The sequence below is a fragment of the Hemicordylus capensis genome, chromosome 8 (genome assembly GCF_027244095.1).
Source record: "Hemicordylus capensis ecotype Gifberg chromosome 8, rHemCap1.1.pri, whole genome shotgun sequence".
Lineage (NCBI taxonomy): Eukaryota > Metazoa > Chordata > Lepidosauria > Squamata > Cordylidae > Hemicordylus > Hemicordylus capensis.
Genome location: NC_069664.1, coordinates 21,000,802 through 21,016,245, shown reverse-complemented (window position 1 = coordinate 21,016,245; position 15,444 = coordinate 21,000,802). Strand labels below are relative to the sequence as shown.

General features: G+C 44.1%; 1 protein-coding gene across 4 annotated transcripts in view; it reads left to right on the top strand.

The window, feature by feature from the left end:
* KIRREL3 (kirre like nephrin family adhesion molecule 3) overlaps window positions 1-15,444 on the top strand; it is a 780,338-nt gene that overhangs the window by 464,640 nt on the left and 300,254 nt on the right. For all 4 annotated transcript variants that reach the window (XM_053269220.1, XM_053269217.1, XM_053269218.1 and 1 more), the window contains one exon: window positions 4,147-4,296. In XM_053269220.1, coding sequence (XP_053125195.1) covers window positions 4,147-4,296 — 150 coding nt within the window. The remainder of the gene's footprint in view (window positions 1-4,146; window positions 4,297-15,444) is intronic.

Here is a 15,444-nt window from a genome sequence, read left to right as displayed (position 1 = left end):
GGGAGGCATCATAATTCAGCAGTAGAAGATCCCAGCATGTACAGCCACATCTAGAGAAGTTAGGAACCATGGGAATTATATTTCCTATGGTTCCTAGTAATCATGGGTGCAACTGTGCATGTTTGCACTGAACTGTGTGTATTCACACTGGACATAATTGGAAGACATTCAGTAACAGAATCCAGTTTTCCCAAATTAATTATATTGAAGACAGGATAGTGCCCACTCATACCTCGTTCAGGTACACAGAATCTTATAACGAGGCCATTTTCAATCTCATTCACAAGCCCTGAAACTCAACCTCCCCCTTTTAGTCTGTTAATGGAACTGGTTCTGAGAATTAGCGGGGACCCCAAGCTATGTTTTAGGCTTTTGAGGAGGGGCAATTAGCTAGCTGGGAATGTAGCTGTCCCACCTTCAGAATAAATTTGTTTATTGCTTCAGTCATGGAAAAAACTGAATGGAAAGGTTAAAGTTCAAAATAAAATGAGGTTTATTGAAGGGCTTTTGGAGTACAGGAAGATAAAGTAACAGTTAACGAGCAACAATATTAAACTAGCAAAACCAACAAGTTACAAAGGACTATGTTATGGCTCACAAAGAGGCAATTTGGCTTGAGTTTCCAAATTAGGTTCACTCAAGGCTGACGACAGAAATGGACAGGAAAAAGGAAGTAGAGTTTTGAGAATAGGGGTTATATGCTACCACGCTCCTTCCCAGAGGAATGATGTGAACCCTTGCAGCTTGGTCATTACCAAGAGGGTTCTCTCCGATGAGGCAGGTAGGAAGGCAGAAGTGGGAATGTAGGAACCAGGCAGAGGTCTGGAAGCCAAGAATAATCTGAAAAATGGGCCAGAGTCTCGCAGTCAGGAGTGCTGCACAGACCAGGTTAGGAAAAGGGGCAGTCTGAAGGTAAAAAGTAAAGCAGGAGCCAGAGTCAAGGCAGGGCAAAAATGGTGGTGCCTGTGCCAAGACATAGGGAAAAGATGGTGGCTCTGAAGAAGAACTGCCTGGTGAATCTGAGGTAAGGACTGGCTCAGGAGACACAGAAAACACACGGATTGATGGTATCTTGATCTCTTATAGGGAAATTCTTGCCTGAGGGCATTATGCTGATCACATGTTGCAAAAGTGGACGACAGAGACAGTTGCAACATTGTTCTGTTAGAAAGTGAGGAGTGGACTTCTTCTTGGACAAAGGCTAGGGAAGGTTTGAAAGACCCATGTAGGAAGAAGCAAAATGTATGCATCAAAGATGATCTCTCATGTCTTTTAGAATATCTGGGGGTGGCTGAAAAGCAGTCTAGTGTGCCCTCACTGCACATGTGCAGCACATCATGGTGAGCCGCCTCCATAGATTTCTCTGCCCAGTGAGCAGAATGCCACTTGGCTTGTTGTGTGAACCAGACTTCCAGCCTCCTTGTGAGCCTGCCATCCATACAAATTCCACTGCTCACTCCCTCTGAATCCCAGGAGTCTACTCTAAAATAGGAATACTGCTGCATGTCTCAGAACAATGATGTGAAGCATTCTCTTACTGTACCCACGGGGATGATGTGTGCAGCCAAGATGGTGTGCTGCCTTTATCCCCAAAACATTACACAAAGTAAGGTTTATAGAACCAAATTATGTCAAAACCGTTTGTGGCAGGAGGGGGGGAAATCCCTTTCTTCCTCTGCTGCTTGTGGTTTTCTGCTCACACTTTCCAGAATATAAACCATCCAGCAACCTCCATTCGACCCTCTCCCTTTTAAATCACTCTGGCTGTGAAGATCTATGCAGTATATTCCCACCATAGCCAATCTTTGCCTGCCTAACTTCAGAAAGCTGAATGAGTAACAAGAGCTAATGTGGCTGACGTATCGTTTTGAGCAACTTCGGCAATTAGCTTTGCTGGGTCTGCTTTAGCAAGCTGAGTCTCTGCCTGCTTGTGCTACGCTAGCTCAGCTAGTCATCTAATTAGCTAAATACAAACAAACCCTTCATTTGTATTTCTTACAGTTCATGAGAGCAAATCCTGCTGTTGATAGCTTGAAAAACAAAGCAAAAATAAAAACTGAGAGTGTGCCAAGCTGCCTCTGCTTCACAGCTCATTAATCATCAGCCTTCGGAAAGATTGAGTGGGGGGTGAGTGGGCGCGGCTGGGCTCTATCCCTACAGCAGCATGGGTAACTGGAGAGATTAAGCCGGTGATGGTCATCCACCACCAGCACTGTGCTAAGACCCAGCCAGCAAAGTGTTTAATCATGTCCCTCTCTCCGTTACATGTGTTATTCCAGTGGTGATAACAGGAGTAATTACCAGTATAAAGGCCAACATCTGTCAAGGTGTTGGGCTGGATCAGAGTTTGTATAGCTTTGGTCATCTAAAGCATATTTTGGTCAAAGCTCTGGAAACACTACAGTGAATAGTGAGCGGTAGACCCGGTGTTGCCAACCTGTGGTACTCCAGATTGATTTTTATTTTATTATTTATTTAACATATTTTTATACCGCCCAAAACTTATTCCTCTGGGCGGTTCACAACCAGATAAAAACAAAGATAAAATGTTAGTTAAAAACAAAACAAAACAAAATTTAAAACACAGCAATTTAAAAACAATTTAAAAAAACAATATTCTAAAAACAACATTAAAACAATTAAAACAGCTGAATGACAACTCCCGTAATCCCCAGCCACAATATATTTTAGCTGGGAATGATGGGAGTTGTAGTTCAGCAATGCCTGGAGTACCACGGGTTGGGAACCCCTGGTCTACACCAACAGAAAAGCATGTAATATACCAGTTCAGGCTAGGGCTATCACTGAAACATTTGGGAAAGTAAAATCTGAAGTGAATATCTGAGTTGTGTGCTGCTATGGTCTCTCCTACAACAAGGAGAAGGGAAGCTCCAGACCTTGGACAGCTCCCATGGCAATGGGTCAGGACCATGGAAAGAGGAGATCTGGCATTTCAGAGCTGGGTGTTGTGAACATAGGAACATAGGGAGCTGCCTTATACTGAGACAGAAGATTGGTCCACCTAGCTCAGTATTGTCTACACAGCCTGGCTTCATGATTGAAGGCAGGAGTCTCTCTCAGGCCTATCATGGAGATGCTAGGGAGGGAACTTGGAACCTTCTATATTCACACATGCAGGTGCTCTTCCCAGAGCAGCCCCATCCCCTCAGGGGGATATCTTACAGTGCTCACATGTAGTCTCCCATTAAAATGCAAACCAGGATGGACCCTGCTTAGCTAAGGGGAAAACGCATGCTTGCTACCACAAGCCCAGGTCTCCTCCCTACATCATGGAGGATGTTGCTCTAGTAGTGTTCTGTAGTGAACTGCTGGCGTTTGTCACCAGCTGCTGAGGCTCGATAGCTTGGCCCTGCTCCTGCTAGAGGCAAGCTTTGGTCTTTAAAGGGACCATCCCCAATTTTGCAGGCACCTGCTTTGAGAGGAGAGCTGGTCTTGTGGTATTATTATTATGATTATGATTATTACATTTATATCCTGCACTTCCTCCAAGGAGCCCAGAGCGGTATACTACATACTTAGGTTTCTCTTTCACAACAACCCTGTGAAGTAGGCTAGGTTGAGAGAGAAGTGGCTGGCCCAGAGTCACCCAGCAAGTATCATGGCTGAATGGGGATTTGAACTTGGGTCTCCCCGGTCCTAGTCTAGCACTCTAACCACTACACCATGCTGGCTCTCTGTCTAGTAAGCATGTATTGTCCCCTTTGCTAAGCAAGGTCCACCCTGGTTGCATTTGAATGGGAAACTGGAATAGGACTACTATGGGAAGAGCACCTGCATCCTTACATGCAGAAGATTCCAAGTTCACTCACTGGCAGCATCTCCAAGATCGGGCTGAGAGAAACACTTGCCTGCAACCTTGGAGAAGTCACTGCCAGTCTGTTTAGACAATACTGAACTAGATGGACCAATGGTCTGACTTGGTGTAAGGAAGCTTCCTACGTTCCTATGATGGTGCTGGTGAGCTCATGGCCATACTGGTAAATATTAATCATTTTTTGTGTAATCAAGGAAACGGAGGCATTGTCAAGTTGAGCTCAAATATTTCAGTTTCAAAAGCCTCGCTGATGGCCTTCACACATTTTCACACTGCCCAGCTACAGCTTTGCTTGCTTTTATACCCTGCAGGTTACCCACGCTATTTGGTTGTGGGGGACCATTTGTCTGGGGAGCATCACCTTAAGATATTGAGAGCAGATCTCCAAGATGATGCTGTGTATGAGTGCCAGGCCATACAAGCAGCCATTCGTTCCAGACCAGCCCGGCTGACTGTTCTTGGTAAGTCTGCGATCCTCAGTGGGAAACTGTGGATTTTTTTTCTCTTTCTTTCTTCCCTACTTGAACTTGCAATGAATTCAGTGGTTTTCAAGAAGCATGTGTGCGTGTGCTGTGTAAAACTGCTGATAGAAGAAATTGGATTAGATTAAATGATGTAAGCCTATTAAGGTAGAACTAGATGTGATACACAAGATATGACCGCCCCTGAAAATGGCAACCCTGTGTCAAGTTCTTCCTCTTTCCCCATAATGCTTATGGTATTGGGTTTAGGCCTCACCCATGCCAGATTAATGCAGCAGCAGGTAATAAATTTATGCTTGGCATTTAATTTTTTAGAAAGTAAAACTCAAAAGGAGTTTCAAGGTTGTTCACAAAGCAAAATTTCTGAGAAATGTCAAAGGGAAACAGGGATGTTTTCTTTAAGACAAGTGAATATTCTTAGGGGGGTTCTGTACATCCCTAGAAGATATGGAATGAGTCTTAGGAGATGTGCAATACGATGACATTACAAAATGGGAAAGGGTATTGAAACTTTAATGGGGAAACTCTTCTGAGAGCAACTACAGGCCTGGCATTGCATTTAGCTTCTCCCTAAGTTTAGCAATGACTATACACACAAGTTACGTCTTAAAACATCATCAATCACACATGCAGATATGAGCAGCATGCACCGATCAATTGGTTTTAAAAATGAAATGTCATCCCGCTAACTTCAGGGGGACAAATTCCTTCATATAGCCTTATAGCCAGATATTTTGTGGCAAGGGGGCCTCCAGGCAAGGGTGGCTCCAGAGGGGGAACGTGGGTGAGCAAGTGCCCCTCCCCCAAGTGGCTTCCCCTCACCCCCATTTCTATTTCAGAAATCTAATATGTGGGACACAGCTCGCCCACCCATAAATGCACTTTGCCCCCTTCTGTGCCCCCCTCAGTTTCTTTCTGGTGTTGCCACTGCCTCCAAGAGCAAGGAATCATTGCCCAAACAACCAGGACATCAGTATCAGTAGCATGGTTTAAGATAATTACCATGCAACCAAATGCCATTCAAATAACCTTTGGCTATTGTTTTTAAGGTTAGATGTAAACATTAGTCCTTGAAGTAGGGTCCTTTATTCTGCTGGCCAGGTAATTAGCTTCCTTATCTCTCAAACCCTCACTCCACTTCCCCACTTGACAGAAGTGTTCGGCAGGGGGAGACTTTATTAAGAAGTATTTCTTCGTCTGCCTTGATTTAGATTTATAATGGCTGCAGCTGACTCTGGGTGTGTAGCAGCTTTTACAGAAACAAGATTTATGTACAAACATGCACAGGAAATATATACCACTGCAATAACCCCCTGCAGCTACTAAGAGCCAAGACATTATTATGATTGAGAAGTGTTTATCAATGGGGACCATGTGAAAAAGAGAATGGAAGCTAATGTGCATTCATTATAATTCCAATGAGCCACTCTACTATATATCAAAACTGTGAAGGAATCCTGCCAATGAATTGTGTGTTGGGAGGTGTTCTATATCCATACCATTCACATTATCATGGCTCGGAGCTCTTGTGATTTGAGGCTTCTGGGTACAGATGGCTTGTGCTGCCCCACTTATGGGCTTGGGTATGGAACCCAGAAGGAGGTGGTATTATGATGGCTAGGCAAAGAGACAAATGGGGACTCAGCCTCCTCATGCCCAGGAATGGGCTAGTGAAAGGAGGAGGTAACAAGTATTCTCCCTCAGTTCCCACCCAACGAGCAGCTGTGTCCACTTTTCTTGCTGTTTTCAGTCCTTATGGGTTTTGTAATGCAAATAGGTCTTGATGGAAGGTGGCAGTTGGTCTCCTGGCTATTGATGTCATAGAGCAACTTGGATCTGCTTCCTCTTTCAGCCTTGCTGGGTCTTTACCCACTGCAGTTTGTTGGACAAGGCGTATTTGGGGAGGGTTTCTCCCAGGTGAAAGGCATTTATTTCAAAATGCTTGTATCCTGCCTTCTGACCAAAAGCGACCAAAAGTGGCTAGCATCTGTCCAGGCCATCAAGATATCTCAGGAGGAGGAGATGAACATGTAGGAGTATTTTCAGGGCTGGTATCAGTGTGAGGCACTCTCAGGTAGCTGCTGAGGGCTGGTTGTCCTAGGAGGACCACTACTGATGTTCTGGCCTCCCAAGGAGAATTGGGCCTAACTTGTGGCTGCCGACTAGGTAGGCTCCCTCTCCTTTTTTGTAGTGGTGAATGTGGTTTGATTTCATTCTTGAATGGCTGGCAGCAGCGCAAAAGCATTCTGTCCAGTGGCTGGTCACCACATTCCCCCTCCCCACAATGCCTCATGTAGTAGATAACCCCCAGACAGGGGCGTAACTCTAATAGGAAAAGGGGAGATAGTTGTCTGGGCTCCCACTGCCTTGGGCCCCCCCCAGAGGCAAGTCACATGACTGACTCCCCCAGCCGCACACCCGCCCGGGCTTCCTTCAGTTGTATTCATCCTCCAAAATTGATGTGAGTGTTAAGACCTGGAGCTACCAGAACAGCATGCCTTTCTCTAGTACTATTAAATGACTTGCATTGTCCACAATTTACAAAACTTGTAAAAAAATAATTTAGGATGATGTTCTATTGTGGCACATAGGAGAGAGAGAGAGAGAGAATATATATATAAATATTTTACTTCAGTGAGGGGGGGCCCATTTTAAAATCTTGTCTCTGGGCCCACTCCAACCTTGCTACGCCCCTGCCCGCAGAGTTCTTTGCAACACGTCATGTGGGACAAAATCACGGTGAGCAGCCACCACTGGCTAAATCTCAGTTGCTTTTCCTGCCAGTGAAAGAAACCTGTATCTGCCACACAGTAAGGAGAGAGACCCAGATGCAAGGAAACCCTGAAATGAGGAGTGGATGTTCTCAAAAGAATTTCCTCTGTATAAGTGTTTTGCACCTCCTTACACAGCGTGGGGAGAATGGCTGCATATCCCAGTTTTTATCAGCAGTACAAGTGGCCCCGTCTAGCACTAGTCTGCATTTGATTGACATCTTGTGTTTGAAAGTACGGATATGAAGCGAAATCACTGTTTCAATTCAAAACGCCTCTTTGCTAGAATTAGCTGAAGCATGTGCTTGTTATTCGCTGGTTCATTACATGCTGGTTCAGTCTCGGGTAAGTCATGATTTGAGCACTTCATTATTCTTGAGGTTCATTATTTGGTCACTTCATTATCCATGCTGTTTGGCACGCGTTCCCTCTGTAAGCCCATGCCGTTTTGCTATTCAGGGCTAGATCTGAAATCCGGCAAGGGCTTGATTAGTTAACCCTAGTTATTGTGAAAGGGAGAAGAGAACACAAATGACTGGTTCTTTGCCAAAGTGGCAAAGAACAGGAAGCCAGATCTCTGAGGGGCTGGATATCCAGAAAAGCTTTTCACATGTTTTAAAGGCACGAACTGGGCTGTGGTCCTACAGACAAGGCTGGCTTCAGATTTCAGGGGGCCATCAGTAAGGTGCCCTCCATGGGTCCTCTCCTACCTCGATGGTCCCCAGAGGACTCACTCCATCAGTGTCATAGAAAGGCTATGGGCACAGCGGTGTCCTCAGGGATCAGCAGTGGGTGCTTGGTAGCTACCCAGCAATACCAACCCAAAGACCAGCTCCGCCTATAGCAAAGTACACATACTGGGGAATAATCCCTATTTCGTCTACAACCAACAATCAGTCTGCAAGTGGGTCTAAGCTCACCTTGGGTCTGCTGGCTAACCCCTCCCAAAATTTGCTCTCTGGATTCTGATGGGGAATGTATTCCAAATGTGCGTGAATATTCTCCAGACACCTGCTGGTTATTTGATGCTCTGTATACGATGTGCTGAATACGTATTCAATATCTGAAGGTTTTGTCGTTTTTGCTGACGTGCTGTAGCAATAGCTGCCATGCTGTAGCCATCAGCTTTTTAATATGTTGCAGTAGTTAGAGAGCAAGACTAGAACTGGGATGACAATTAGACCAGTCATATCTTGAAGTCCTTGAAGGATCAAAGACGCAGCTGGCATCTAGCAATTGCTTCATAACATTCAGTACACAGGACCTAAATATAGATTTGAGTTTACATTAAAATGCAAAAGGGGGTATTTGTACAGGGAAATAGGTAGACATCGCAGATAATTACCAAAGCCATCACCCTTCCAGGCTGCCTGGTACTTCTGTTTAATTCAAGCATTGTTCACACAGTCTCATAAAGGTAAAGTGTGCCGTTGAGTCCGTGTTGACTCCTGGTGCCCACAGAGTCCTGTGTTTGTCTTTGGTAGAATACAGGAGGGGTTTACCATTGCCTTTTCCCATGCAATATGAGATGATGCCTTTCAGCATCTTTCCTAAATTGCTGCTGCCTGATAGAGGTGTTTCCCATAGTCTGGGAAACATACCGGTGGGGATTTGAACAGGCAACCTCTGGCTTGCTAGTTAAGTCATTTCCCTGCTGTGCCCTTAGGTGGCTCACAATCACATAAGCCTCATTTATTTGTAAGTAAAGCACAGTCTACCTGCACTTCCTAATGGGATGGGTACAGCTTACCTGAATTGCATTTTTCTGGCTGTGGCCAGCTGGAGAGGTTTACCAGAGATGTTGGAAGTGAAGCCAAGATTCTTGGACTTGGTTTGTGAAGCCAGCAGTTCACGGCTAGGCTCAGTGACTTCAAGTTGCTAGGGACAAAAATATCACATGGCACTCCCAAGCAATGTTAAGTGTCTCTGTGTTGGATAGACACATGCTGATGAAACTTGAGATTGGAGCTTCCACCAGATTTTGTAAAAAAAAATCAAGATAAATTTGGAGAACACTGCCAGGAGAAAGCCCTAAGGAATTCTGAGGGAAATGAGAAGAATTTCCATGAACTAGCAATATATTCTCAAGGGGTTCTACATAGCCTTTTGCCCCTCAGTGATTCAGACCTTGGTGATGTAATTAGGATTCAAAGATTATCATCTCGGAATTCTTATCCCAGGCAGAAGAAAAAAATATCATGGGAATAGACAAGGAACTCCCAGTCTGTTTTAGGGGGAATAGTGTTGCTGATTTCTGAAGTCATTCACACAACAGCTTCAGGTTCTTGCCATGCCAAGGGAGTATTCTGTGCTGCTCTCACAGATCACTGAGTTTCTTTCTTTATGGAATTGCGAACTCCTCCCACCAAAGACAATCCCCCAATTGTTTACATGATGCTTATCCTCAAATGAAAGAGCAGTGAGTCAAGAGCCTTTGATCTCCCTAAGGATTGTTGATTCTCTTTCAACTCCTGTCAGCTTTGGAGTTGTTCTTGAATGTGTAAACAAACCAGAAGATGAAATGGCTTCAGGGATTGTTACCCCAGGAAATCTAGCTGTGTAAAAGACTCTTTTTCTAGTTTAAAACCTGGGATTGAGATCTTTTAATGGATCTCTGCAAAGCATGACAAATAGTTACAATTGGCAAATGAGACTAGCTGTTGTATTTTGCATTATTAAGAACAGCCTTGCTGGATCAGGCCCAAGACCTATCTAGTCCAGCATCCTGTTTCATGCAGTGGCCCACCAGATGCCTTCGAGAACCACACAGGCAGTGGGTGAGGATTTGCCCTCTCTCCTGCTGTTGATCTCCTGCAACTGGTATTGAGAGGCATCTTTCCTCTGAGGCTGAAGGTGGCATGTAACCACCAGACTAGTAGCCATGGATAGACCTGTCTTCCATGACTTTGTCTAAGCTGCTTTTAAAGCCATCCAAGCTATAGTGGCCATCACCACATCCTGTGGCAGAGAATTCTATAGGTTAATTATGTGCTGTGTGGAAAAGTACTTCCTCTTGTTGGTCCTAAATTTCCCAACCTTCCATTTCATTGGATGACCCCTGGTTCTAGTGTTGTGAGAGAGGGTCAGAAGATTCTCTCTGTCCACTATTCCTACTCCTTGCATAATCTTATACACCTCTATTAGTGTTGCCACACTCCCCCCCACCGGAATTCCAGGTATCACCTAGATTTTAAGTATCTCACCCAGATTCGCCTGAATTTCAGCTTTCAATTTTAAAAAAGCTAAGCTCTAGTCCTTGTAGAAGCAGAGTTATGAAGCAAAACATGCAGTCACTCTTCTGCTCAACCACTGGACTTGGATTAAGAGAGGAAGAGCACAGGAGGCTAGCTGGGAGGGTTTAACTTTCACAAGTACAGTAATCCCCTGAGGAATGTTGCCTTGTTTGTTATCAGCAGGGGATCTCTATAGGGCAGTCTAATACTCATCCCCTTTGGGTGATAGAGTGCTAAATGATTGTGGCGTGGTTTTTTTGGTTAATCAATTCCTTGATCCAGGCCAGCTTTTGCATGGGGCTTTAGTTACTTGTATTCCTGGAGTAGAGGTGGGGCCAAGAAACAGCCAGCAGCAAGAGCTTGGAAAAGCAGTCTGTACTTGCCTCTGTGTACATAATATCTATTTCATTAAACTGTTCATATTCCTGATTCAACTCCACTGCCTTGTCCTTGCATACCACAACTCTTTCCCTTGGATTCTACACTAATCTACGTTTGTAGTATAGCTATGCCCAAAATACATAGTATGGGGGCGTTGTTGTTTTTTAATCAGACTTGTCTCAGAAATTACTGGATCACATATTTAAATGAAAAACAAGTCAGTAATACCACTGGGTAGCCCCAGGTACCTAAAGTAATTCTTGGGACCCCAGTCATAATATTAACTATTTGTATTGTATTGTGAATGCTGCAAAGGCAGACTTCACAAAATAGTCAGATAGGAAGAAATAAACTGAAAAATAAAGTGCACTGAATGTTCTTACTAATATTAAGCAGTTATAGGATTGTGTTTATTCGTTGCTGTTTCTTACAGATATAAACTCCACTTTTCAAGCTAAAAGATCTCCAAGGCATAGAGTATACAGCTCAGCACAAAGCAATGGTGGAGGGACAGCTAAGAGAGGTGCTGGGGAAACATGATCTTTAAAGACTCTCCTCAGCTCTCTGGTGGTATTTCTTCTGCTGCAATTGCCCTTAGGGACTTGCTGCAATCCCACGGGGTGTTATTTCTCCTTCAAGAAATTTGCAGTCTGGATTGGAGTCTTGCAATTCTGTTTTCCCCTTGGAATTTCTGAGAAATCAGAATTTAATTCTCAGAGGATGGGAACATTTCCACATTAAATGTCCCTTACCTCCTTGTTTTTCTGTGTCACTTTTTTAAACTTTCCAAAATGTAAATATGAATTCACTTCCACTGCTGATCCAGCAGATTCACTCCACTAGCTTCCCGTTCCATCATTCCCTTCAGGTTTCTTTCTCAATGAGCCAAGTTATGCATAATAGTAATGAGATTTTTTTTAAGCTAGGAGCCAGAGCATTCACAGTCTATTAAGAACAAAGTAGTAGGCTCTAATAGTCAAATGGAAGTTGCCCTGAAGTCTTTGCCTCTTTGCTCTTGATTTGGAGCTTCACTGCTGTGCATCCTGAACATTGTGCTATGGCTCACTCCAAGGGGTCTTATTGCATGGGCTTGCCCAAAGAGAGGGCCATTAACACAATCACAGGAAGCCAATAAAACAACAAGATGAAAGTGGATAATGGAACTTTGGTAGGGGAAATAGCAATGATGCAGTTGCCAGGGGCAAAGAAGGTTGGGGAGAGAGCATAGATGTCAGAGTCAGCAAGAAGAAATTGTCTCTCTTCCTGCTGCTGGTGATGATAGCAAGGCTTCAGTTCTGTGTGGTGACTGGTAATGAGACCAGCAATCTTCCTCTTTATTTACAGGGGTTCTGGTTGCATTTATAGACGGCAGCAACACTGCTGTGGATGTTTCTGGGCGGATACAGCTCAATAAAAATGTATCCATGGATGCTATAAAACTAGCCTGCCATACAAACAGCCCTCAGCTCTGTGTCCACAGAATATATATATATATATATATATATATATATATATATATATACACACACACACACACACACACACACACACACACACACACATACACATACTATTGTGTGCACAGCAAAAGGCCCTGTTTGAAAGCTCCTCTGACTGGAAGGTTTGGTTCAGGTGCTTTCACTGTAAAAGGTGGAAATGTACTTCCAGAAAAGCAACTGGAGGTGTCAGAGGACGTGTGTGTGTGTGTGTGTGTGTGTGTGTACATGCATGCATGCATGTAAGAGACAGATAAAACACACACCAAGAGTAGGGAGAAAGGAGAATGGGGATGGATATTGGGATGCCTGGTATCCTGGAATAATTACTATTTGACTGGGGGAACAAGGGATGCAAGTTGCATGGAGCAAATCTGGGGGATTGTTGCTACTGGAGCTTCGGGCCCATGTTTGCTCCCATCCCCAGTGTCTCTGCTGGGCATGTACAGCATGCACACCAGTGGTCCCCCTTGAGCATGACATCATGCGCAAGGGCTGTGCCTAGAATCCGGAAAGCCCTCCAGAGCTCATTCCCAGCCGACGTTTGCTGGCTGGGGTGCATGAATTTCCCTTCCCTTTCTCTCCCTCATGAAAAGGGAAATTTCAGCTGAGAATGAATACTGAGAATGAAATACTGGCTGAGAATGAATTCTGGAGAGTTCTTGAGGCCCTTTCAGGGCTCTGGCCACAGGGAGGGCCGTCAGGTGGCTTCCAGGAGCTGGGCGGCCCAAGTTTTTAAAACCCGTCTGCCCTATTAGAAGAACTCCACCATTGGTACCCACAAAGACATTGTCCCCAAGTGACTGCCAACCCAGATTCCCTGTCCCTTTCTTTGGTGTTATGCCTGAAATACACAATTTTGTTTGCTTCTAGAATCAGCGACTCTTCTGTCCCAGTTCTGTTGTCTTTAAATGCCCTAATTTTGTTACCCCAGTATGCATTTCAGTTAAAACAATGCTTATTTGGGGTCATATGAAGATTAAAAGTTGAATATCATAATAAAACCCCAATTCAGCAATTTGCTTCAATGACAACTAAAGAGTGTTGGAAAGTAGTAGGAAATACAGTGGAGCAGACGTCTTCTTTCTGATCTTTAGGTATATAACTTTCTCCATAGATCAACTGCTTGCTAATCATGTCTCAGTTGTTGCAATAAGGAAAACCAAACAATCTCTTAATGGAATTTTAAGGTTCATGAGACCTTATGGAATGAATGGAGTTTACCCTGGCAATTAAAATATTCATAGAAAAAGTATTAGCACAAATTATTTATGATAATGAAATTCGGGATGTCCAGAAAAACAATCGTTTATTTGGAAGCAGGGCAATCAGTGGAATAGACCCAACCAAATATGCGTTCATTGACTTCAACAAGAGGGATCCAAGGGAGGAGCGCTGGTCTTGTGGTAACAAGCATGAATTGTCCCCTTTGCTAAGCAGGGACCCCCCAGTTTGCATTTGAATGGGAGACTACATGTGTGAGCACTGTAAGATATTTCCCTTAGGGAATGGGCCCACTCTGGGAAGAACTACTGCATGCTTGCATGCAAGAGGTTCCAAGTTCCCTCCCTGGTATCTCCAAGATAAGGTTGAGAGAGATTCCTGCCTGCAACCTTGGAGAAGTCGCTGCCAGTCTGTGTAGACTATACTGAGCTAGATAGACCAATGGACTATAGAGATAGACTCACTATATGGCAGCTTCCTATGTGCATGCTTAACTCTCAGAGTGAAAACAGTTGGACACATGAGAGCTTATCTCTGGCTGGATATTTTTAATATTAGCTCAATATTTTCAAAGGGATTTGGGTGTCTCCCAGGCTATATATCCCTGGTGTGCTAATACTGTGCATGTAAGTAAATAGGCAACAGTGACCTGATTAAATATAATGCTGAGCACACAGAATCTGACATGGGTGAGATTTTTCACACACTGGGGCCCAATGCAAAGACAGAACAATAAACCATGGTCTAACCAACTGGTCTTCACTGTTAAGACCTAGGGGCCCATCAGCCTTAAGTGTAGCTCCCTGACTTTGGGGGTGGGGTGGGAGGGGGTGGAAGGCACTGCTTTGCGGTGATTCCACTCCTACCTCTCAGGCAGGTTCTAGATGGAGACTGTTGTTCCCTTGGAGACTGTTGGAGACTGTTGTTCTTCAAAATCCCTTGGAGACTGTTGTTCTTCAAAATCTGAACTTTTATATGGTGTCCCTCAGGGCTCCATATTGTCTCAGAAGTTGTTTAACATCTACATGAAACTGCTGGGAGAGGTCATCAGGGGATTTGGTGCAGGGTATTATCAGTATGCTGACGATACCCAAATCTATTTCTCCATGTCAACATCATTGAGAGAAGGCATAACTGCCCTAAATGCCTGCCTGGAAACAGTAATGGGCTGGATGAGGAATAATAAACTGAGGCTTACTCCAGATAAGAGGGAGGTACTTGTTGTGCGAGGTCAGAACTCGGGAGATTATTTTGATTTGCCTGTTCTGGATGGGGTCACACCTCCCCAGAAGGAACAGGTACACAGTCTGGGAGTACTTCTGGTTCCTAGCCTCTCTATGGTACATCAGGTTGAGGCTTGGGCTGATACACCAGCTACTTCCATTTCTTAAGATAAATGACCTCAAAACAGTGGCACAAATGCTAGTAACCTCCAGACTTGACTTCTGCAATATGCTGTATGTGGGGCTGCCTTTGTACGTAGTCCAGAAACTGCATTTGGTACAGAATGCAGCAGCCAGGCTGGTCTTGGGTCATCTCAGTGGCTACCGATATGTTTCTGGGCAAAATACAAGGTGCTGGTTAAAACCTGTAACGCCCTGAATGCCTCAGGCCCTGGGTATTTAAGAGAATGTCTTCTTCGTCATGATTCCCACCACCCATTAATTTCATCTGGAGAGGTCCATCTACAGTTAACACCGGCTCATCTGGTGTCTACTCAGGGACGGGCGTTGTCATTGCTGCCCCCAGGATTTGGAATGTGCTCCCTGTTGAAAGAAGAGCTTCCCCATCTCTGACAACTTTTAAACAGTCAATCAAGACACAACTGTTCACCCAGGTTTTTAATTAAATTTACTGTTTTAATACTTTTAACCCTGTTTTAAGTTTTAAATTGTTTTAATGTTTAAAATTTGTTTTAATTGTGTTTTTTATTGTAAACAGCACAGAAAGGTAAGTTTGGGGCGGTATAGAAATGTGTTAAATAAAGAAATGAAGAAATGAATGGATGTTTATGGGGCTGTG